This window comes from Esox lucius, chromosome 11 (genome assembly GCF_011004845.1).
Source record: "Esox lucius isolate fEsoLuc1 chromosome 11, fEsoLuc1.pri, whole genome shotgun sequence".
NCBI lineage: Eukaryota > Metazoa > Chordata > Actinopteri > Esociformes > Esocidae > Esox > Esox lucius.
Window position 1 is genome coordinate 12,725,661 of NC_047579.1, and position 26,646 is coordinate 12,752,306.

Consider the following 26,646-nt stretch of genomic DNA (forward strand, 5'->3'; position numbering starts at 1 on the left):
ATAAAGTGCGCGACAACGCGTCTTAACAATCAACATTCAACAGTAATTTAACAACACTCACCGGTATACTAACAGACAGCAACAATGACAAGCAACAGCAACAATGATCCACCATGTGGGGAGCAGAGGGGAAACATATATACACATACAAACGAGCTAGATTGGGACCTGGTGTGGAAGATGGGAAACATGTGACAGTCCGGGATGTGTTCGTGAGAATATGGGAACTTGTGGAAATATGGCACGGTGGCGCTGCTGCTCACCGCACCATGACAGTGACTCATTCATGTTTCAAGTGGGGCATAATTTTAATCAGGAGAATGTCCTCTTTTTTATAAAATATGGCTTGCGCCATTCAATGACTTCAAATGCTAGACTAGAAATAGTCAGAATAGGCAATTTTTTATATACTTCCACATAACGCAGGTTTAAGCGCAATTAAAACCCTATAGGACCAGATGTTCACTTCCTATGCCAGTTGTTATTTTTCTGTTTCGTTGTGAAATGAGGTAACAGTAGTAAAATTAAAGAGGGGACCTGTTTTGGTGCTTTTTTGAGGCTATGGAATTTTAAGCTTAATTCAGGTTAGAAGAGGCTGAACAAAGGTTTGTTTCAATTCGCTTTCTATGACACGCTAGCGTTCCAGCTCAGCCAGCGTTCTTTTGCCGTTTTTGAGGCTAGGGTGAATTTTTATGCGTTCTATTGTCCTGCCTAATACTACACTAAAAAGGAACACGTCGCTAACTAGCTTAGCCGATAGCCGGCCGGCACACCACAGTAAACTACTTACCCTCGTAGTTGTGCAGATAACTGGATACGTAGAGTTTGAATCCCTTGTTCTGCTTGCTTGTTGAAGCAGGGGACCAGGCATCAACAATTCGATGGACATCACTAATGCTTATTTAAGGCAGGTATTGGAGACATCAGCTAAAAACGGAAATTTTGGCCGATGCGGGTGATCGCCTTAAGTAAACCGGAAACTGATAAGCCGACTTATGGCTAAAGCGGAAGTTTGTCCATACGCTTGTGCACAGAGCCTATTGAAGATCCTCTCCTTCTGGTAGTAGTGCGCGGGCGCAATATTGAAAAACTTGCGTGCGGCAAATCGTGCCGGTCTGGATGAGGTCGTCAGGTGAAAGGTCATCATGTGGTTCATTTTATTTACGAATAAATTATTATTCATTAATTTTACTAATAGTTAGATTTGGGCAATGTAGTTTATCTGTACTGATGTAATGTGCAAGTATTACTCATACTTGAAAAGTGTGTGAGGCCTTTCCTGATCAACAGTACATTTTGCAAATGCAACCATCATATTGGTTATGACAAAAGGACATTCAACAAAATGTGAGGAAGGGATGAACCATTTCAACCCCATTTTCTTCTTAATACATAATGGTGATTATATGTGAGTGATTCTGATACAGTACTGAAGTGATCATGTATAACAGGTGGAGTGTGGGGGCAGCAACAAGAGGGAGCTGGTGAGTTTGAACTTTGGAGCTTCTACTGACATGTATGTTATTGGATTATTCTGACTGCCATGTTCACATTCCTTAGAATCATTTAAAAAGTTTACATTTAAAAATCCTGCCATTTAGAATGTTTTTTGTGTTGTGCTTTTCAATTCAGTGTTAAATTATTACCATGTTGAAAATTCGAGTGGAAGATGCTTTTTCAAAGTGAAGTTGTTTTAAAATGATTGTTTACCATTTACAGGGTAACCAGCCATGTGTGGCGCCATGTCTTCTTCATGTCTTGTACTTCTGCTTGAGTTTCCAAGTGGAACATGAAGTGGCATTCCATTGTTCTGTGAGGACTGAAATGTGGATAATTATTGTTCATCCTACATTCAGCTGCTGGAGCTGATAGAATATTGCTGGATCTTTTCATGAACAGTTTTGGATTTCCAATGAACAGGTTTGACTGTTGGAGAGAAGGTGGAAGCAGTCAATTCATTTATGTCTCGTGCTGCTTTGACAACAAAGTATAAGACCAGATCTGGTGAGTCATTAGATAATAGATCAACTGGAATTGTTGGCTTTGTGCATCATTTCAAATGGACTCAAACGAGCTGCCATTGCAAATGAGAAGAAATAACTGGAAGAGGCTATAACATCATACAATGCCCTGGTCTCAAATGCTGAGGCTGTTGATCCAGCAGACACCATGTTAGCACAAGATTTCCCAATATGGCCTTGGGACCCAGGTAGAGAATAGAAAACATTTATGTCCACGCAGTGCAGAAGTTTGTTTTTGTGTTCACCTACTAGAATAGACCGACACTGAATGTGACTTAGTTCAACACTCAACCACACCAAAGTTCACTGCAACCTCGAGAGTAATAAATAATGACACAAAATATACAAGTATAAATGCACTGTACAGAATAACCAGTAGGGATTTAAGCCGATTGGCGAAGACCTTAGCAAGGACCTCATAGTCCACACAAAGCAAGGCTACATTTCGCCAGTTCTTCAGGTCGCTCAAGTCCCCTTTCTTCAGGAGAGTCAAACTGTCCTACGGCAGCTCAATGGCAACTTCCCAACCCTGACACACTCATATAAAACACAACATAAATCTCCACCAATGAGGCCCCAGAATGTCTGTAAGTAGGCCTGCACACTGACTGGCTGGTAGCACCGAACTCAGAGAGCAGTCAGAGAAGGACCTCCTCACACTCCCCTTCACCAGATTCCCCTACCTCCTCTTCTCCCTGACCCAACAACGTACTGACCTGCACCCTTTTCTTACCCAGGCCCTGCTCCCCAACACCAGGTGAAATACCCAGGGACGCCAACACCTCCTCCACCCCACCAACCACACCTTTCCTCACACTCTTTTTCCTCTTTGGTGTGATCAGCCCCACAAACCCACCAACTGGCTTGTGAAGGACCCCCTTACTCACACCCTCCACTAACACAGCATCAGAGACCACACCACTCCATTCATTCCCAACAACCCTCAGGAGAGGAGGAGACGCAGAGGAGCAGAAGGGGAGATTAGGAAAGAGAGAGTGGAAGAGGAAGACAGGAAGTAAGGAAGACAGGAAGAGAGGAGAGAGGGCAAGGAAAATAGGAGCAGAAGGGGAGAGGAGTGGGAGACAGAGATAGGAGAAGAACAGAGGGGGAGATGAAAAGATGGAATAGAAGATGAGAGGATGATGGAGAGGAGAGGAAGAGAAAGACTGGGGAGGTGAATAAAAGAAGAAAGAGGGAGAGGAGCAGTGGAAGAGAGGAGGAGAAGGTAAAAGAGAGGAGAGGTGGACATTAGGAGAGGAAGTGAGGATGAGGAGGGAGAGGAATAAAAAGGAGAGGAGCAGAAGGAGAGAAGTGGAGAAGGACAGGAGAGAAGAGGAGGAGAGGAAAAGAGAAGACAAGGGGGAGACAGGAAGAGAGGAGCATAGGGAGAGACGAAAAGAGAAGAAGCAAGGAGGGAGAGCAAGGGAGAAAGACAGGGAGGTAAAGAGAGGAGGAGAGGAGATGGGCAAGGGAGTGGGAGAGTAAGAGGAGGATAGGAAAGACAGAGAGAATGAGGAGGAAAGAGGAGACATGAGGAGAGGAAGAGAGAAACAGAGGAGGAAGAGCATAAATAGGGGGAGAGGAAGTGAGGAAGAGAAGAGTAGGAGAAAAGGAGAGGGGGGACAGGAGAGGGAGGTAGAGAGGAGACACTGGATCAGAGGGGACAGGAGAGGGAGGTAGAGAGGAGACACTGGATCAGAGGGGACAGAGACACCCTGAAACACAGGAGAAGACGTGTGTGTGTTTTCTATCCATGTTTCTATCAGGTTCTGTTCACCTGGTGTGCTACATGGTTCTCTTTCTTCATGGTTAGTAGATCAGTTAACAGGAGGAGGTTCACTAAGTTTCTGTTGTTGGACGGTCAACTGTCACATCAATCCAATGGCTTTGGTGGTCTGTGTTTAGTAAAGTATTTACAGCATTCTATCTATCCACACACACACACACACACACATTATATATAAAACAATCCTAAATAATATGTTTTAAAACACCTTTTTTATTCTGTCAAATCTGGGACATTGTAATTCATTTACAGAAGCAGGAATGTTTTGTCAACAATTAAATAAATAAACATTTTAAAGACATCAATGTTTACAGACACCAATGATAAACAATAACAACCAGATGAATGATTTCTAAATGTGAAGGTTTTACAGACCAGTGTGGTGATTCATTCTATTGATTTATGACTAGTTTACAGGTTACATCTTCAGTGGTGTTTAATCAAGAATATTTACAATCATATGATGTATTTACTCACTACTAGAGAGTTATTATCAGTGTTTTACTACAGTGTCCTACTGAACATGACCATGATTAGAGTGAAACATCATGTTGTGTGTGACACAGGGACCATCTGACACAGGGACCATCTGACACAGAGACACTGAGGAGTCAGAATAAACCCAAAATCCTGGATAGAGGGGCTCAGTGAATGTGGTGTTGAATGTGTACAGGTGGGTCAGTGTGTCAGAGGAGACCTTGTAGAAGGACAGAGTGCCGGCTGGCCAGTCCAGATACACTCCTACTCTGTGGGGGTCTGAGGAGGTGACAGGTATGACAGTTGTCTTCTTATTGTGCCTGACAGAGTAACTGTTACCATTACAGAACAGACACCAGGACTTGTCATTGTATCCAAGACAACAGTCTCCACCCCTTCCTCTCCTGTTGATTCCTTTATATGTCACTCCTATCTCAGCCCTTCTCCCACTCCACTCTAACTCCCAGTACCAGCGTCCAGACAGACCCTCTCTACACAACACCTGTGGATAGACCTCAAATCTTTCTGGGTGATCAAGATACGGCTGCTCCTCTCTCCTCCATGTCAGCTTTCTGTTCTCCTCAGACAGAGAGAGGTGTCTGTTTACTGTGTTTGGGTCCAGTGTGAGATCACAGACATCTGATGGATGAGACCAAGACACAATATTACACATCATCATCATTCATATTATACACACACATGCAGAATGAAACAAATATGCACAAACTTAGACACACAGACATGTACACACAAACACTCACACACCAGCTGTATATGTGTTCTGTATAATAAATCACTTACATTTCTTCAGTCCTGATTTCAACCTCCACTCTCCACCATGATCCATACTGTGGAAGAAGCAGAGGAGCAGACAGTCATTCAGTGACACACAATCTGTCTAACACACACACACACACACACACACACACCCCCTCCACAATCACACAAACAACAATTCCCTTTTCACATCACACACCCAACACAACTCAAAGTTTTTGAAAATTTCAAATCATAATTGTTTCTGCAATCACACATTATGACTTCTTCGTTTTTTAATTAAACGTCCTCCATTCTGCCAGAACACACCACACAACCCCCCAATCATACACAAACACAATACACAACCCCCCAATCACATACAGACAAAATACACAACCCCCCAATCACATACAGACAAAATACACAACCCCCAATCACACACAAACACTATACACATCCCCCCAATCACACACAAACACAATACACAACCCCACAATCACACACATACACAATACACAACCCCCCAATCATACACAAACACAATACACAACCCCCCAATCACATACAGACAAAATACACAACCCCCAATCACACACAAACACAATACAAAACCCCCCAATCACACACAGTACACAACCCCCCAATCACACACAAACACAATACACAACCCCACAATCACACACAAACACACCACACAACCCCCCAATCACACACAAACACAATACACATCCCCCCAATCATACACAAACACAATACACAACCCCCCAATAATACACAAACACAATACACAACCCCCCAATAATACACAAACACAATACACAACCCCCCAAAAACACACAAACACAATACACAACTCCCAAACCACAGACAATACGCAACTCCCAATCACACACAAACACAATATACAACCCCCAATCACACAAAAACACACCACACAACCCCCAATCACACACAAACACTATACACATCCCCCCAATCACACACAAACACAATACACAACCCCACAATCACACACAAACACAATACACAACCCCCCAATCACACACAATACACAACCCCCCAATCACATACAGACACAATACACAACCCCCAATCACACACAAACACAATACACAACCCCCCAATCACACACAATACACAACCCCCCAATCACACACAAACACAATACACAACCCCACAATCACACACAAACACACCACACAACCCCCCAATCACACACAAACACAATACACATCCCCCCAATAATACACAAACACAATACACAACCCCCCAAAAACACACAAACACAATACACAACTCCCAAACCACAGACAATACGCAACTCCCAATCACACACAAACACAATATACAAACCCCAATCACACAAAAACACACCACACAACCCCCAATCACACACAAACACTATACACATCCCCCCAATCACACACAAACACAATACACAACCCCCCAATCACACACATACACAATACACAACCCCCCAATCATACACAAACACAATACACAACCCCCCAATCACATACAGACAAAATACACAACCCCCAATCACACACAAACACAATACAAAACCCCCCAATCACACACAGTACACAACCCCCCAATCACACACAAACACAATACACAACCCCACAATCACACACAAACACACCACACAACCCCCCAATCACACACAAACACAATACACATCCCCCCAATCATACACAAACATAATACACAACCCCCCAATAATACACAAACACAATACACATCCCCCCAATCATACACAAACACAATACACAACCCCCCAATAATACACAAACACAATACACAACCCCCCAAAAACACACAAACACAATACACAACTCCCAAACCACAGACAGACAAAATACACAACCCCCAATCACACACAAACACAATACAAAACCCCCCAATCACACACAGTACACAACCCCCCAATCACACACAAACACAATACACAACCCCCCAATCACACACAAACACAATACACATCCCCCCAATCATACACAAACACAATACACAACCCCCCAATAATACACAAACACAATACACAACCCCCCAATAATACACAAACACAATACACAACCCCCCAAAAACACACAAAAACAATACACAACTCCCAAACCACAGACAATACGCAACTCCCAATCAAACACAAACACAATATACAACCCCCAAAAACACAAAAACACACCACACAACCCCCAATCACACACAAACACTATACACATCCCCCCAATCACACACAAACACAATACACAACCCCACAATCACACACAAACACAATACACAACCCCCCAATCACACACAAACAAAATACACAACCCCCCAATCACAGACAAACACAATACACAACCCCCCAATCACATACAGACAAAATACACAACCCCCAATCACACACAAACACAATACAAAACCCCCCCAATCACACACAGTACACAACCCCCCAATCACACACAAACACAATACACAACCCCACAATCACACACAAACACACCACACAACCCCCCAATCACACACAAACACAATACACATCCCCCCAATCATACACAAACACAATACACAACCCCCCAATAATACACAAACACAATACACAACCCCCCAATAATACACAAACACAATACACAACCCCCCAAAAACACACAAACACAATACACAACTCCCAAACCACAGACAATACGCAACTCCCAATCACACACAAACACAATATACAACCCCCAATCACACAAAAACACACCACACAACCCCCAATCACACACAAACACTATACACATCCACCCAATCACACACAAACACAATACACAACCCCACAATCACACACAAACACAATACACAACCCCCCAATCACACACAATACACAAACCCCCAATCATATATAGACACAATACACAACCCCCAATCACACACAAACACAATACACAACCCCCCAATCACACACAATACACAACCCCCCAATCACACACAAACACAATACACAACCCCCCAATCACACACAAACACACCACACAACCCCCCAATCACACACAAACACAATACACATCCCCCCAATCATACACAAACACAATACACAACCCCCCAATAATACACAAACACAATACACATCCCCCCAATCATACACAAACACAATACACAACCCCCCAATAATACACAAACACAATACACAACCCCCCAAAAACACACAAACACAATACACAACTCCCAAACCACAGACAGACAAAATACACAACCCCCAATCACACACAAACACAATACAAAACCCCCCAATCACACACAGTACACAACCCCCCAATCACACACAAACACAATACACAACCCCCCAATCACACACAAACACAATACACATCCCCCCAATTATACACAAACACAATACACAACCCCCCAATAATACACAAACACAATACACAACCCCCCAATAATACACAAACACAATACACAACCCCCCAAAAACACACAAACACAATACACAACTCCCAAACCACAGACAATACGCAACTCCCAATCACACACAAACACAATATACAACCCCCAAAAACACAAAAACACACCACACAACCCCCAATCACACACAAACACTATACACATCCCCCCAATCACACACAAACACAATACACAACCCCACAATCACACACAAACACAATACACAACCCCCCAATCACACACAAACAAAATACACAACCCCCCAATCACACACAATACACAACCCCCCAATCACACACAAACACAATACACAACCCCACAATCACACACAAACACAATACACAACCCCCCAATCACACACAAACACAATACACAACCCCCCAATCATACACAAACACATACACAAACACAATACACAACCCCCCAATAATACACAAACACAATACACAACCCCCCAAAAACACACAAACACAATACACAACTCCCAAACCACAGACAATACGCAACTCCCAATCACACACAAACACAATATACAACCCCCAAAAACACAAAAACACACCACACAACCCCCAATCACACACAAACACTATACACATCCCCCCAATCACACACAAACACAATACACAACCCCACAATCACACACAAACACAATACACAACCCCCCAATCATACACAAACACATACACAAACACAATACACAACCCCCCAATAATACACAAACACAATACACAACCCCCCAAAAACACACAAACACAATACACAACTCCCAAACCACAGACAATACGCAACTCCCAATCACACACAAACACAATATACAACCCCCAAAAACACAAAAACACACCACACAACCCCCAATCACACACAAACACTATACACATCCCCCCAATCACACACAAACACAATACACAACCCCCCAATCACACACAAACGCAATACCCCAAAAACACACTCACACCTCCTCCCAACATACACCCCTCCTCTAATAACACACCATACACAACCCCTCCTCCAATAACACACCAAACACAACCCCTCCTCTAATAACACACCATACACAACCCCTCCTCCAATAACACACCATACACAACCCCTCCTCTAATAACACACCATACACAACCACTCCTCCAATAACACACCATACACAACCCCTCCTCCAATAACACACCATACACAACCACTCCTACAATTACACACCATACACAACCCCTCCTCTAATAACACACCATACACAACCCCTCCTCCAATTACACACCATACACAACCCCTCCTCCAATAACACACCATACACAACCGCTCCTACAATTACACACCATACACAACCCCTCCTCCAATAACACACCATACACAACCCCTCCTGTAATAACACACCATACACATCCCCTCATCTAATAACACACCATACACAACCCCTCCTCCAATAACACACCATACACAACCCCTCCTCCAATAACACACCATACACAACCCCTCCTCCAATAACACACCATACACAACCACTCCTACAATTACACACCATACACAACCCCTCCTCCAATAACACACCATACACAACCCCTCCTCCAATAATACACCATACACAACCCCTCCTCCAATAACACACCATACACAACCACTCCTACAATTACACACCATACACAACCCCTCCTCCAATAACACACCATTCACAACCCCTCCTCTAATAACACACCATACACAACCCCTCCTCCAATAACACACCATACACAACCACTCCTCCAATAACACACCATTCACAACCCCTCCTCTAATAACACACCATACACAACCCCTCCTCCAATAACACAACATACACAACCCCTCCTCTAATAACACACCATACACAACCCCTCCTCCAATAACACACCATACACAACCCCTCCTCTAATAACACACCATACACAATCCCTCCTCCAATAACACACCATTCACAACCCCTCCTCTAATAACACACCATACACAACCCCTCCTCTAATAACACACCATACACAACCCCTCCTCCAATAACACACCATTCACAACCCCTCCTCCAATAACACACAATACACAACCCCTCCTCTAATAACACACCATACACAACCCCTCCTCCAATAACACAACATACACAACCCCTCCTCTAATGACACACCATACACAACCCCTCCTCTAATAACACAACATACACAACCCCTCCTCCAATAACACACCATTCACAACCCCTCCTCTAATAACACACCATACACAACCCCTCCTCTAATAACACACCATACACAACCCCTCCTCTAATAACACACTATACACAACCCCTCCTCCAATTAATACACCATATTTATTTTTTAAATAGTGGGGCCTGTTCTGTACATTTCTACCACAGTTCCCACAGTAGAAAATATGATTTCTGGATTATGAGTTTAGGAAAAATATACAATAAGATATTGTTAGAATTGGGGAAACTTTCCTAATCATTACCAGTTTGGTGTTTAGGGTTTGGATAAGTTTCGGTATAAAGGTGTAGGTTATTGAGGATTACGGTAAGGTTAGGTTTAGGTTAGGTCTCAGTTCCCCAAAGGAATAGAAGAACAAGTGTATGTGTGTGTGTATGTAAGAGACTAAACACAAAACAACCTTCAAAATATAGAAATCCACTGATTACCCCAAAATGTCCCCATAAAAAATAACATGCTTGATTAGATACAATAGACACAAAGTGCAAACCTCCCAATAACTGGAACACATCTCCAACAATGTACATCCAGTTACTCTTTAAATAGTTCAATCATGAGGTTTTAATTTTTGTTCCTAAAACAGTGAACAAACTATCCATAATGACTGTTGATGGAATTGAGGATGGATGAATGTTTCTTTACAAACTCAGTGCTCTTTCCATGCATACATAATGGTGATCATATTTTGTATGATCTCTAAAGTCATATGACACAAGGCTTTTTCCAGTTCCAGGATCCTGACTTTGATGGAAAGGAGAAGCAGGAACATTGGGAAGGGAAAAGTGACTGCATGTGTCACACTGAGTGACAGTGGTCATAAACTGTATTTGTGTTAAAGAGCATTTTGATCTCTACCTTACTTGACTTAAAGGGTTCTGACTTAAAGGGAGGTAGAGACTTGGTAGTCATAAATAAAAGACAACTGGGGTTTGACCACTAACAGGTGAAGTGAATAACACTGATAATATGTATAAATATATACACCAATCAGCCATTACATTATGACCACTGACAGGTGAAGTGAATAACACTGATAATCTATATAAATATATACACCGATCAGCCATAACATTATGACCACTGACAGGTGAAGTGAATAACACTGATGATCTATACAAATATATACACCGATCAGCCATAACATTATGACCACTGACAGGTGAAGTGAATAACACTGATAATCTATATTAATATATACACTGATCAGTCATAACATTATGACCACTGACAGGTGAAGTGAATAACACTAATAATCTATATAAATATATACACCGATCAGCCATAACATTATGACCACTGACAGGTGAAGTGAATAACACTGATAATCTATATAAATATATACACAGATCAGTGCTGTTTTGGTGGCAAAATGTGGACCTACACAATATTAGGCAGGTGGTCATTATGTTATGGCTGATGGGTGTATAAAACATTTTGAACTATAACAAAACCAGTTGATAAGTGAACATTCACTGTGTCACGTCCCGGCTGTGCCCCTAGCCATCTCTGCGCTGGGCTCGGGGCATAGCCAGGACAGGACAGGAGGTGGCCTTTAGCCACCTCTACTCCTTTTTTTTGGTTTCCCCAATTGGAGGCAGGTGTTAGTTATTGCCTCCAATTGGGGACCCTATTTAAGTTTAGTTTGTTAGGCCCCAAGGCGTGGTTCATTTTGGTTTTGTGTATCCTGTGTAAGGAAGACCCACGTCACTGGTTGCTGCCTTTTTGTTTCTTTTGTTTGATTAAAACATGGATTACCTTCCCTACCTCTACTCTGCGCCTGTGTCCTTTCCATCCCACGACCGTGACAGAATGAACCATCACCAAGAGACACAGCAGAAATGGACGGTAGGGGAACTCCTCGGTTGGCCGGACAGCGACACCGAGGAGGAGGAGAACCCCTACTGTCCTCTGCGGCACACCGGGCCTCCACAGCATCCACCCCGGAGGAGACGTCGACGGAGGCGACGTAAGCAAACCTCCGTGTGTCCGCCCCAAGAATTTCTTGGCGGGGTGCTGTGGGGGCAGGCGGAGTGGAAGGACGCGGCCGTGCCACCCGTGCTCATGTGTGGGGTAGTCCAGGTGCCCCAGCCCTGCCCGGTGCCAGCTCCTAGGCGTCGGGCAACAACGCCGGTGGGGCCTATGAGGGCTTTCCCTGATGTAGGGAGATGTGAGGACTGGTGGGGCTATCGGGACCCGCCGTACCGGTTCTCGCAGCCAGCGCCCCCTGCTGCCTGGGAGCCGCAGCCAGCGCCGCCAGCGCCCCCTGCTGCCTGGGAGCCGCAGCCAGCGCCCCCTGCTGCCTGGGAGCCGCAGCCAGCGCCCCCTGCTGCCTGGGAGCCGCAGCCAGCACCGCCAGCGCCCCCTGCTGCCTGGGAGCCGCAGCCAGCGCAGCCAGCGCAGCCAGCGCCGCCAGCGCCCCCTGCTGCCCGGGAGCCGCAACCAGCGCCCCCCGCTGCCCAGTGGCCTCAGCCGCCAGCTCCTCCCGCCGCCCAGTGGCCTCAGCCGCCAGCTCCTCCCGCCGCCCAGTGGCCTCAGCCGCCAGCTCCTCCCGCCGCCCAGTGGCCTCAGCCGCCAGCTCCACCCGCCGCCCAGTGGCCTCAGCCGCCAGCTCCTCCCGCCGCCCAGTGGCCTCAGCCGCCAGCTCCTCCCGCCGCCCAGTGGCCTCAGCCGCCAGCTCCACCCGCTGCCCAGTGGCCTCAGCCGCCAGCTCCTCCCGCTGCCCAGTGGCCTCAGCCGCCAGCTCCTCCCGCTGCCCTGTTTTCGCCGCCGCCAGGACCCGCCGTGGACTGGCCGCCGCCCGGGCCCGCGGATGTCCCGGCCTCAGCGGCGCCCTCGCCTGTCCCGGCCTCAGCGGCGCCCTCGCCTGTCCCGGCTCCCCCGTCTCCTGCTCCCCCGCCGGCCGTCAACCCTCCGCCGGCTCCCTTGGCTCCTGTTCCTCCGCCGGCTGCCGACCTGCCGCCGGCTCCTGTTCCTCCACCGGCTCCCCCGGCTCCTACTCCTCCACCGGCTCCCCCGGCTCCTACTCCTCCGCCGGCTCTCCCGCCGGCTCTGGACCCTCTGCTGGCTCCGCCGGCTCCTGCTCCTCCGCCGGCTCCTGTTCCTCCACCGGCTCCCCCGTCTCCTATTCCTCTGCCGGCTCCTATTCCTCCGCCGGCTCATCCGCCGGCTCCGGACCCTCCGCCGGTTCCTCCACCAGCTCCCCTGTCTCCTATTCCTCCACCGGCTCCCCCGGCTCCTACTCCTCCGCCGGCTCTCCCGCCGGCTCTGGACCCTCCGCTGGCTCCGCCGGCTCCTGCTCCTCCGCCGGCTCCTGTTCCTCCACCGGCTCCCCTGTCTCCTATTCCTCCGCCGGCTCCCCCGGCTCCTACTCCTCCGCCGGCTCTCCCGCCGGCTCCGGACCCTCCGCCGGCTCCCCCGGCTCCTGCTCCTCCACCGGCTCCTATTCCCCCGCCGGCTCCCCCGTCTCCTATTCCTCTGCCGGCTCCTATTCCTCCGCCGGCTCCCCCGGCTCCTACTCCTCCGCCGGCTCATCCGCCGGCTCCGGACCCTCCGCCGGCTCATCCGCCGGCTCCGGACCCTCCGCCGGCTCTTCCGCCGGCTCCGGACCCTCCGCCGGCTCTCCCGCCGGCTCCGGACCCTCCGCCGGCTCTCCCGCCGGCTCCGGACCCTCCGCCGGCTCCCCCGGCTCCTGCTCCTCCACCGGCTCCTATTCCCCCGCCGGCTCCCCCGTCTCCTATTCCTCTGCCGGCTCCTATTCCTCCGCCGGCTCCCCCGGCTCCTACTCCTCCGCCGGCTCATCCGCCGGCTCCGGACCCTCCGCCGGCTCATCCGCCGGCTCCGGACCCTCCGCCGGCTCTTCCGCCGGCTCCGGACCCACCCCCGGCTCCTGCTCCTCCACCGGCTCCTGCTCCTCCACCGGCTCCTGCTCCTCCGCCGGCTCCTGACCCTCCGCCGATTTCCCCGTCTCCTGCTCCTCCGCCGGCTCCGGACCCTCCGCCGCCTCCCCCGGCTCCTGCTCCTCCGCCGGCTCCTATTCCCCCGCCGGCTCCCCCGTCTCCTGCTCCTCCGCCGGCTCTTCCGCCGCCTCCTGACCCTCCGCCGGTTTCCCCGTCTCCTATTCCTCCACCGGCTCCCCCGGCTCCTGCTCCTCCGCCGGCTGTCGACCCTCTGCCGGCTCCCCCGGCTCCTGCTCCTCTCCTGCCGGCTCCTGTCCCTCCGCCGGCTCTCCCGTCTCCTGACCCTCTGCCTCCCCGGCCTGTCCCTGCGGCTCCGCCTCCCCGGCCTGTGCCGGCGGCTCCGGGCGCTGAGCCTCCGCCGGTCCGGGTGTGGTCGTCCCGGTCTTGCGGTCGGGAGCCCGTGCCTTTGGGGGGGGGTACTGTCACGTCCCGGCTGTGCCCCTAGCCATCTCTGCGCTGGGCTCGGGGCATAGCCAGGACAGGACAGGAGGTGGCCTTTAGCCACCTCTACTCCTTTTTTTTGGTTTCCCCAATTGGAGGCAGGTGTTAGTTATTGCCTCCAATTGGGGACCCTATTTAAGTTTAGTTTGTTAGGCCCCAAGGTGTGGTTCATTTTGGTTTTGTGTATCCTGTGTAAGGAAGACCCACGTCACTGGTTGCTGCCTTTTTGTTTGTTGGAGTCCTTCTTTCTTTTGTTTGATTAAAACATGGATTACCTTCCCTACCTCTACTCTGCGCCTGTGTCCTTTCCATCCCACGACCGTGACACACTGCCAGACAAGGTAAAATAATAAGACAGGCCTGCGTCGGAAGAGAGCAGCCATTTTTCTCTTTAGGATGAATTTGTGTCTGTTATATATCCAACACAATTTAGAGACAATTAACCCTCATGTCGGTACATTTTTGGACCGGATCTGGACAACCTTGGATCTGACTCGGATTGGGTGGTGAAAAAAACAGAATTTCATGAATACAGTAAATAATGTGTTTTCCTCAAATTTATAATTATTGTTCTTGCTACACAAACTGATTACAGGTAGGCAGGTCTGTATTTGACACATATTACATAATGCAAAACAACATGACAACTTAATACCCCATTACTGATTACTGATAGAGAAAACCTCTACAGGACTTACTTGAGTTTCTCCAGTCTCCAGTGTGGATCCTCCAGTACAGCAGAGAGCAGTCTGACTCCCAAGTCTCCTGGGTGATTGTAGCTCAGATCCAGTTCTTTCAGGTGTGAGGGGTTTGACTTTAGAGCTGAGACCAGAGAAGCACAGCCTTCCTTTGTGACCTGACAGCCTGACAGCCTGCACAGAGATTATCATTTATTCACAAAATACTCACATTAACAAAGTCTCTGAACTTTCAAGTACTGATGGGAAACCAAGGCTTTTTAAGATTGTAAAAAAAAAGATGAAATAGTTACTAAAGATGAATTCAGTTATTAAATAATTTACAATAGTGACATCTCCTGATCAGCAATAAATAATTTCAGGTTACGAGTCAGAATGGGTGGTTTGCCTCCCAGGTAACCATTTATTTTAAACTGTTTATCCATAGTAATGTTTAGGATAAAGTGTCATAGCATATATGAAATGAAACAAATCATTTAGACATTATGTGATAGTGTCTCATGTCACTGCCTGTAACTCATAACCCCAACACTAACACATTATGTTCATAGAATGGTGAATTAGGTGTCGAGGTCAGTGAGTGAAAGCAAATTGGCATCCAAGACAGAACTGGGAGCATTTTGCAACAAGGTTTAAAAAGGCATGTAATCAAAGATTCAGACGTCATTGATCACAAGGTTTTGAAGAAGTAACTTCCCATTTTGAAACTAACCATCCATCCATCATCTTCCGCTTATCCGGGGCCGGGTTGCCCAGACTTCCCTCTCCCCAGACACTTCCTCCAGCTCTTCTGGGGGGACACCGAGGCGTTCCCAGGCCAGCCGGGAGACATAGTCCCTCCAGCGTGTCCTAGGTCTTCCCCGGGCTCTCCTCCCGGTGGGACGGGACCGGAACACCTTCCCAGGTTCCCACCTTCCCATTTTGAAACTACATGTTTGAAATCTATGACTAAATCTAACAACCTAGCCCATGCTAATTCAATCTCAATTGCAAAGAAGCCAGGTTTACAAAAGAAAACTATTTACAAAACACGATTTCAGCTGCCACTCTGCTATTGTTGATCAGGAGATTGAACTAAACTCTCCAATCAAGGGTTGCTTTGAAATGTCAACCCATTCTAATCCATGTTAAAGGGCTGAGTCTTGTATCGCTGTAATACCATGTGATTGATGACGTACGAAGCCTCGTTTGATCACATGCTTTTTCCAAATCCTCTTGTAAAATACAGGTTTCTATGGTAGTTTGGTGCCTGAGACTTTAAAACACCGCCCTCTACTGGTCACCTTATTTAGTCATTTATTTGTTCTTTGCATTATAAGTCCATCGATGCCCCAGTGGGTAGTGTCACCGACTCTCACTCTGTGACTTGTTATGGTGACAGATCATGTTTCACTTTTTTAAGTTCAAACGATACTGTTTATTGTTTTTAAATAATTGTTTTTATTTATGTGTATCAGTACTCTGTACTCTTGTCTTAATAATACAAAACATTACAATGGATGCATAGTTGTGTTGTCTGGAAAGGCAGGAAGAATGTGGATATGAACCAGGCATTTTAATTTCCCTTTGGAAAGCACACACCTACCCACTGTACCACAAAGTCATGTTGGAACCTGCAGAAGATACATACATCTATATAAACATTAAACATGTGATATTTATTCCTGACCAGCAGGTGACACCACTGTGCAGTGAGTTTCAAAGCCTTGAGAACATATGATTTTGAAAGCCTCTAACACTTCAGAAAGCCTTGGTTGCCTGTAATACTAGATTCAATAGAAAAGAATACAAAGACAACATATCAAATGTTGAAACTAAGACATGTTATGTTGATGCCAGCAACATGTTTCAAAAAGCTGGAAACATTTAATAAAAACCAACCTGGTGAAAGAGCATACAACTAATTTGGTTTATTGTCTAATTACATGATTGAGTATAAAAAGAGCATCCCAAAGAGGATGAGAATCTGTGAAAAACTGTGCAGGCCACTAGTGAAACAATTTAAGAATAACGCTTCTCAACGTTAAATTGCAAAGAGTTTGGGGATCTCATCATCCACAGTACATAACATCATTAATAGACTGAGAATCCGGAGAAATCTCTGTACGCAAAGGGACAAGGCCAAACACCAATATTGGATGGCTGTGATCTTCGGGCACTGCATTAAAACAGACACGCTTCTTGTAGTGGAAATCACTGTATTAAAAAAAGACACGCTTCTTGTAGTGGACATCACTGTATGGGCTCAGGAACCAGGGCCAGATCATGGAATGGGGCCTGGGCCCAGGGGCCTCTGACAATTAGGGGCCTCAGCTTACAAGGTACCCTGATGGCAAATAATGGTCAGAGGCCCCTGGGACAATATACTGTGAATGCACAATGTAGATAGCGCTTTAATATGTGGACCCCTTAGCCCCTCAAGTGCCTCCTGACTACCAGGGCTCCACCTCAACCTATACCAGGGTCCCTGGCCTCCACCTCAAACCATACCAGGGCCCCTTGGCTCCACCTCAACCCATACCAGGGCTCCACCTCAACCCATTCCAGGGCCCCTTGGCTCCACCTCAACCCATACCAAGGCCCCTTGGCTCCACCTCAACCCATACCAGGGCTCCACCTCAACCCATACCAGAGACCCTTGGCTCAACCCATACCAGGGCCCCTTGGCTCCACCTCAACACTTACCAGAGACCCTTGGCTCCACCTCAACCATACCAGGGCCACTGACTACCAACATGTGTTAGATATTTAATCTACTTGATATTATGTATTTAATAATATATATTATATATAGTACATGTATATTAGATACTGTATTTTCAAAGTGTGAGCCAATAATAATAATAAATAATATTTAGTGATTATTATAATTGGTGTTTAGAGCCATTGTAGTAGTTATATGCTATGATTGTTCTTGGCCTCACTTGTCATTTTGGATAAAACAAACCCTTCGCTAAATGGCTTAATGTGAATGGACTTCTTAATATTTTACTAGATATTAACTTGATATAAAAGCATATTATACAATTTTCACGCATTTTTGGTTGTACTGATGCTTCAGATTAGTAGGATTTTAAATCATTAGTACATTTCCCAACACCAGAAAAATGGGGCAGAAATTAAGTAGATTGTTTGAGTTTGGGCTGCTGGAATAGCTATCGTTAAAAGCACGTAGTACAACAAATATTGTATGAAGTTAGATGACGGCAATTACACCAACATTTGCTTTGAGCAGGGGCGTCGGACTGGGGGTAAAACCGATACTGATTACCAGACCCCAAGGGGAGAGAGGGCACTTGAAAAGTCTGGAATATAATTTATTTCACCTGAATATTTTCATTTCCTAATTACATTTCCTAATGCTTGTCAGATGAAATGTAAAGTGTATCGGCTGAATAACTTGGTTGATTGACTGACTACATTTTGTATACAAAAAAGACTATCTAAGGTCTCACCCACCCCTTACTAATGCGCCAAGTGGTTTAGTCCACCTGCACGCATTTTGTTTAGTTCAGTTGAGCATCTGGTGGAGACGTGGAGCGCTAGGTGGAGCGCAAACCTCTAGTATAGAAATGTCTTTCTCAAAGAAATCCAAACCAGGCTGCCAGAAAAGAAAGGAAAGACAGAATAAGGAGAGAAGAAAGGTGAGCACAAACTAGAAAACGAAATCGTGCTCTACTACTTGAATATCTCCGTGACCGTTAGTGCTAAAAACAGACTGAGACAACCCATATGAAGAGCAGAACACTAATATCTTAATGTATTTTATTATATAACATTACAATTAGGATAAGAGGTTAATATCAAAGGTATCCTTCATAGAGAAAGATGATAGAGAAGATGTGATTGAGGATGATGGGAGTGAAGACAGCAGGGAGTACAGTGTGGAAATGAGAGATGAGGAACTGGAGAGTAGGCAGAGTAAAGTAGGTTAGAGAATGTTGAGAAAGGTTTGAAATGTGTGTAGAGAAATTATCAGCCTACTCTAAGCAGTACAGTTAATAGTTATCACCCTATAAACATCTAGGCCTACAGATTCATGTGTACAGAGACCTGATTATTATTATTATAATTTATTTTTTAATTGGGGGGGGGCATCAGGACTGTCTATGCCTAGGGCCCTGGATCTTGTGCTACGCCCCTGGCTTTGAGTGAAAATCTTCAGAAGAGATTTCATAGACTTATGTCAGCCCTGATAACTATTATACCTATATAACTGTTATACACTATACCTTATGTAATGTAGCTTACTCAGTTGAGTTGAAAGTTAAGTTTAAGACAAATATGTGTTGTAACATTTCTGTTGAGTAATAAGCCTAAAAAGGGATTTTGAAGTATATTAAGTTCAATTATGAAAACGGTGTTGCATGGAAAATAAATATGCATAAATATAATATGCAAGCTAACAAAGTTAGCTATGTTGTGTGTTTTTTAGGCAAAAATTAATCTGGCCCACGATGCTCTCTGGCATTTTCAGTGTGGCCCCCCAGTGAAAAATATTGCCCACCCCTGATCTATATATTATAACTTGTCATGTCAGCCTTAATAAAGGGCATACTTTTAAAACTGACATTGCCAATATATGACACTAGAATGTAAATCATCAATGTTCTCAGTCAATAAATATGTAGGAAATATACAATATGTACGAACAGTAAGTTTGGAGGCTCTGAACACAACTATCTTACACATTTCAGATCCTACAGGCAGCAGTGAGCCTATTCAGTGACCCAATATGCAGGTGAAACCATCTAAAGTCCCTGAATATTTCAAATAGAGAAATAAATAAACCATACACTGTAAAACAGGATCGGAATTGTCGTTGTCCGTGGACACATCCACTATGACTTTGTTTTCCTCACCTTGCTCCTAGTATACTAAACAACTATGCAACTGTTTGCAAAATGTGATTGTGATACAGTTCATGAAAGGAAATCAGTCCATTAACAGATTCATTAGGCCTGAACATATGGATTTTACATTATTTGGCAATACAGAAACTGTATGCCCATATTAAAATGTGTGGGATCTTTATTTCAGCTCAGGAAACACTGGACCAAGACTTTACCTGCTGTTTAGAGTTTGGTTCAATGTAAAAGCAAACACCACAGAGACCATGAGTCATGTTTTTACTTTATCGATTATTCAAATATTCTCGTATTTAGGTATTGAATAATCCATTATGAAAATAATCCATAGCAGCACCCCTACTGGAGAGAAAATAATAATGTAATAATCTGTTGTTGTGTTTTCATGGAGGCCCTGCTGGTTGTGGGTGTTTCACCTCAATGTCTGATAGGAGGTCTGGTGGGGCTTCATCTATCAGACCCTTAGAAAATCCCATTGGGCAGGAGGTTGGGGACTTTGTCCTGCTGGGAGCTCAGGGCTGGTGGAGGTTCACCCATTGACAACAGCAGCTGTTTTTAGTCCCTTGTTGTAGTGTAACACCTCTGTTGTATTATTATAATGTTAATGATCACTATGTCATATTAAATATAAAAATAAACTACTATTACTCACCTCAGAGTCTCCAGTCTACATTGTGGGTCTTTCAGCAGAGCAGAGAGTTTCTCCACTCCTGAATCCGTTGGCTGATTGTTACTCAGATCCAGTTCATTCAGGTGTGAGGGGTTTGACTTCAGAGCTGAGACCAGAGAAGCACAGCCTTTCTTTGTAATTCTACAACCTGACAGTCTGGAGAGAAATTATCATGATGACACAAACAGAACAATAGTTCAGAATAACATTATAATATCCTCTATATATTATATCTTGTCATGCCAGCATTAATTAAGGACATACTTTTAAAACTGACATTGCCAATACATGACACTAGAATGTAAATCATCAATGTTCTCAGGCAATAAATATGTAGGAAATGTGTGTGTGTGTGTGTGTGTGTGTGTGTGTGTGTGTGTGTGTGTGTGTGTGTGTGTGTGTGTGTGTGTGTGTGTGTGTGAATGTGTGGGTGTATGTGTGTGTGAGGGAAGGAGTAGCAGGAATGATAATAAACAGACAAAAAGGGGTAGATCTGTGGACATCAGAGGGTTGAAATGAAGATTAGTTTGAATGGTTAATAAACCTGGAAAGTAGGACTGTAATGATTATTAGAGTAAGTCAACTTATCTAGTCAAATCTGTTCTGTTACGGCCTTAGATTAGTCAATTATATTTCCTATTAGCCTACAAACAGTATGTTTGGAGGCTCTGAACACAGTAATGTCACACATTATTTCACACATTACGGATCCTACAGGCAGCAGTGAGCTACACAGTGACCCAATATGCAGGTGAAACCATCTAAAGTCCCTGAATATTTCAAATAGAGAAATAAATAAACCATACACTATAAAACAGGATCGGAATTGTCGTTGTCCGTGGACACATCCACTATGACTTTGTTTTCCTCACATTTATTTGTTTTCCATACCTTGCTCCTAGTATACTGAACAAACATGCAACAATTTGCAAAATGTTATTGTGATACAGTTCATAAAAGTAAATTAGTCAATTAACAGATTCATTAGGCCCGAAGCTATGCATTTTACATTATTTGGCAATACAGAAACTTTATGCCCATATTAAAATGTCTGGGATCTTTTATTTCAGCTCAGGAAGCATTGGACCAAGACTTTACCTGCTGTTTAGATTTTGGTTCAATGTAAAAGCAAACACCACATAGACCGTGAATCATGTTTTTACTTTTTCGATTATTCAAATAATCTCGTATTAAGGTATAGAATAATTCATTTTCAAAATAATCCATAGCAGCACCCCTACTGGAGAGAAAATTATAATGTAATAATCTGCGGTTGTGTTTTCATGGAGGCCCTGCTGGTTGTGGGTGTTTCACCTCCATGTCTGATAGGAGGTCTGGTGGGGCTTCATCTATCAGACCTTTAGAAAATCCCATTGGACAGGAAGTTGGGGACTTTGTCCTGCTGGGAGCTCAGGGCTGGTGGAGGTTCACCCATTCAGAACAGTAGCTGCTTTTAGTCCATTGTTGTAGTGTAAAACCTCTGTTGTATTATTATAATGTTAATGATCACTATGTCATATTAAATATAAAATAAACTACTATTACTCACCTCAGAGTCTCCAGTCTACATTGTGGTTCCTTCAGCAGAACAGAGATCTTCTCCACTCCCGTATCCTTCAGGTCATTGTTACTCAGATCCAGTTCTTTCAGGTGTGAGGGGTTTGACTTCAGAGCTGAGACCAGAGAAGCACAGCCTTTCTTTGTGATTCCACAACCTGACAGTCTGGAGAGAGAATATCATGATGTCACATACAGAACAATAGTTCAGAATAACATTAGAATATCCTCTATATATTACATCATTGTCATGTGAACTTGTATGACTAACATTGCCAATAAATGACACTAGAATGTAATTTACTATATAGAAAATAATCAATGTACTGTCAATAAATATACTGTTTGTGTGTGTGTGTGTGTGTGTTTGAGAAGAGGGGAGTAGCAGGAATGATAAAAACAGACAAAGGGGGGGGGGGGGGTCTGTGGACATCAGAGGGTTGAAATCAAGATTAGTTTGAATGGTTAGTAAACCTGGAAAGTAGGACTGCAAAGAGAATTCAACAAAGTCAACTTACTTATCTAGTAAAATCTGTTGGGTATTGGCTGTTGATGACTCATCATATTGCCTATTAACCTACATACAGTATATTTGGAAACTCTGAACACATCAATCTCACACATTACATGAAATATTTCTGATCCTACAGGCAGCAGTGAGCTACACACTGACCCAATAAACATGTGAAACAATCTAACATCCCTGAATATTTCAAATAGAAAAATAATGAAACCATAAGTTGTAAAATGGGCTCAGGATTGTCTTTTTCCATGGACACATCGACTATGATTTAACACTTAAAACCAGAGCATACAGACTAGGCTGGAACATCGTATCAGTCTCTTCAAATGCATACGGTTATTGACCAACCAGGACTCAAGTATTATTGTATGTGTAACCAAGTGATGTGTACATATGATTTAACACAGTCGTGACACTATCAGTTGAATTGATGTAACAGTGATTCACTATGATAAAGTTATATCGCTCACATTCTAAAGAATAAGAAAGCCACACTACTACGCTCAGATGCAATAATTTAATATCATACCAACGTTTATACAGACAAGCAGTTTTCTTCAGGTTAGCAAGAGGATATATCTCTCACACTCACAGCTGTATGGAAAGGCAGACCTCATCTGACTTCCTCAGACTCTGGGACCGATGGTCCGAAAAAGAATAATGAGCTGATGGATTCAGACCATGTTCTCCCCAAAAAACATATTGTCTAAATAACCCAGATGTAAAAGATCACTTTAGTTGTTGGTTGTGTTTGGACACAGTATGTTCAAAGGTATGAATATATAGACAAACTAGCTGCTTGAGACCACAGAGTTGTGTAGTTTCCATGATTACGTTCCTTAGTTATATATCATGTTATTTTCATGAACTCAATATTTAATGCCATAGAAGAAGTGGCCAGGTGATCACAAAGATGACTGAATCATTGCTAATAAAATGTAAAAAGGTCATTATTTTCATGCTGGTTTGATTATAGAAGAGCAGTGAACATTTATATTGTACCAGTGAACAGTGGACTTCACCAGGTGGTTGGGGACTTTGTCCTGCAGGGAGCTCAGGGCTGGTGGAGGTTCACCCATTGACAACAACAGCTGTTTTTAGTCCCTTGTTGTAGTGTAACACCTCTGTTGTATTATTATAATGTTAATGATCACTATGTCGTATTAAATATAAAAATAAACTACTATTACTCACCTCAGAGTCTCCAGTCTACATTGTGGGTCCTTCAGCAGAACAGAGAGCTTCTCCACTCCTGTATCCTTCAGGTAATTGGTACTCAGATCCAGTTCTTTCAGGTGTGAGGGGTTTGACTTCAGCGCTGAGACCAGAGAAACACAGCCTTCCTCAGAGATTCCACAACCTGACAGTCTGGAGAGAGAATATCATGATGTCACAAACAGAACAATAGTTCAGAATAACATTAGAATATCCTCTATATATTATATCTTGTCATGCCAGCATTAATTAAGGACATACTTTTAAAACTGACATTGCCAATACATGACACTAGAATGTAAATCATCAATGTTCTCAGGCAATAAATATGTAGGAAATGTGTGTGTCTGTGTGTGTGTGTGTCTGTGTGTGAATGTGTGTGTGTATGGGTGTGTGTGTATGTGTGTGTGTGTGAGGGGAGGAGTAGCAGGAATGATAATAAACAGACAAAAAGGGGTGGATCTGTGGACATCAGAGGGTTGAAATGAAGATTAGTTTGAATGGTTGATAAACCTGGAAAGTAGGACTGTAATGATTATTAGAGTAAGTCAACTTATCTAGTCAAATCTGTTCTGTTACGGCCTTAGATTAGTCAATTATATTTCCTATTAGCCTACAAACAGTATGTTTGGAGGCTCTGAACACAGTAATGTCACACATTATTTCACACATTTCTGATCCTACAGGCAGCAGTGAGCTACACAGTGACCCAATATGCAGGTGAAACCATCTAAAGTCCCTGAATATTTCAAATAGAGAAATAAATAAACCATACTTTGTAAAACAGGATCGGAATTGTCGTTGTCCGTGGACAAATCCACTATGACTTTGTTTTCCTCACATTTATTTGTTTTCCATACCTTGCTCCTAGTATACTGAACAAACATGCAACAATTTGCAAAATGTTATTGTGATACAGTTCATAAAAGTAAATTAGTCAATTAACAGATTCATTAGGCCTGAAGCTATGCATTTTACATTATTTGGCAATACAGCAACTTTATGCCCATATTAAAATGTCTGGGATCTTTTATTTCAGCTCAGGAAGCATTGGACCAAGACTTTACCTGCTGTTTAGATTTTGGTTCAATGTAAAAGCAAACACCACATAGACCGTGAATCATGTTTTTACTTTTTCGATTATTCAAATAATCTCGTATTAAGGTATAGAATAATTCATTTTCAAAATAATCCATAGCAGCACCCCTACTGGAGAGAAAATAATAATGTAATAATCAGTTGTTGTGTTTTCATGGAGGCCTTGCTGGTTGTGGGTGTTTCACCTCCATTTCTGATAGGAGGTCTGGTGGGGCTTCATCTATCAGACCTTTAGAAAATCCCATTGGGCAGGAAGTTGGGGACTTTGTCCTGCTGGGAGCTCAGGGCTGGTGGAGGTTCACCCACTCAAAAGAGTAGCTCATTTTAGTCCATTGTTGTAGTGTAAAACCTCTGTTGTATTATTATAATGTTAATGATTACTATGTCATATTAAATATAAAATAAACTACTATTACTCACCTCAGAGTCTCCAGTCTACATTGTGGTTCCTTCAGCAGAACAGAGAGTTTCTCCACTCCCGTATCCTTCAGGTCATTGTTACTCAGATCCAGTTCTTTCAGGTGTGAGGGGTTTGACTTCAGAGCTGAGACCAGAGAAGCACAGCCTTCCTCAGTGATTCTACAATCTGAAAGTCTGGAGAGAGATTATCATCATGTTACAAACAGAACAATAGTTCAGAATAACATTAGAATATCCTCTATATATTACATCATCGTAATGTCAACTTGTATAACTAACATTGCCAATAAATGACACTAGAATGTAATTTACTATATAGAAAATAATCAATGTACTCAGTCAATAAATATACTGTGTGTGTGTGTGAGAAGAGGTGAGTAGCAGGAATGATAAAAACAGACAAAGGGGGGGATCTGTGGACATCAGAGGGTTGAAATCAAGATTAGTTTGAATGGTTAGTAAACCTGGAAAGTAGGACTGCAAAGAGAATTAAACAAAGTCAACTTACTTAACTAGTAAAATCTGTTGGGTATTGGCTGTTGATGACT

General features: G+C 44.2%; 3 protein-coding genes across 5 annotated transcripts in view; 1 reads left to right on the forward strand and 2 right to left on the reverse strand.

The window, feature by feature from the left end:
- The window catches only part of LOC117595278 (NLR family CARD domain-containing protein 3-like), a 495,319-nt gene that overhangs the window by 211,868 nt on the left and 256,805 nt on the right, over nucleotides 1-26,646 (forward strand). The window lies entirely within an intron of this gene.
- LOC114840341 (NLR family CARD domain-containing protein 3-like) overlaps nucleotides 15,897-26,646 on the reverse strand; it is a 32,293-nt gene continuing 21,543 nt past the window's right edge. Inside the window, exons 4-7 of one of the 3 annotated variants that reach the window (XM_034295470.1) lie at nucleotides 22,835-23,008; nucleotides 21,268-21,441; nucleotides 21,032-21,133; nucleotides 15,897-15,921 (exon numbers count right to left, since the gene is read on the reverse strand). In XM_034295470.1, coding sequence (XP_034151361.1) covers nucleotides 21,070-21,133; nucleotides 21,268-21,441; nucleotides 22,835-23,008 — 412 coding nt within the window. In that variant the 3' untranslated portion in view covers nucleotides 15,897-15,921; nucleotides 21,032-21,069. Of the gene's footprint in view, nucleotides 15,922-20,193; nucleotides 21,178-21,267; nucleotides 21,442-22,834; nucleotides 23,009-26,646 lie in introns of those variants that run through there. The other 2 variants (XM_034295469.1, XM_034295471.1) reach the window with 2 other exon arrangements.
- LOC117595294 (ribonuclease inhibitor-like) lies at nucleotides 24,395-26,061 on the reverse strand. The gene is made up of 3 exons (XM_034295543.1): nucleotides 25,864-26,061; nucleotides 24,560-24,733; nucleotides 24,395-24,489 (listed from the first exon to the last, which is right to left on the reverse strand). The coding sequence occupies exons 1-3, from the start codon at nucleotides 25,896-25,898 to the stop codon at nucleotides 24,420-24,422; spliced, it is 279 nt and encodes a 92-aa protein (XP_034151434.1). The 5' UTR covers nucleotides 25,899-26,061; the 3' UTR covers nucleotides 24,395-24,419.

What these genes read in the sequence shown, in the direction of transcription:
- LOC117595294 (XM_034295543.1), bottom strand. Translation starts at nt 25,898, where the DNA reads ATGAAGCCCCACCAGACCTCCTATCAGAAATGGAG. An exon ending in ACCTCCTATCAGAAATGGAG is followed by an intron (nt 24,734 to 25,863) that starts GTGAAACACCCA and finishes TTCTCTCTCCAG; the next exon opens with ACTGTCAGGTTGTGGAATCT. An exon ending in TGTAGACTGGAGACTCTGAG is followed by an intron (nt 24,490 to 24,559) that starts GTGAGTAATAGT and finishes ATAATACAACAG; the next exon opens with AGGTGTTACACTACAACAAG.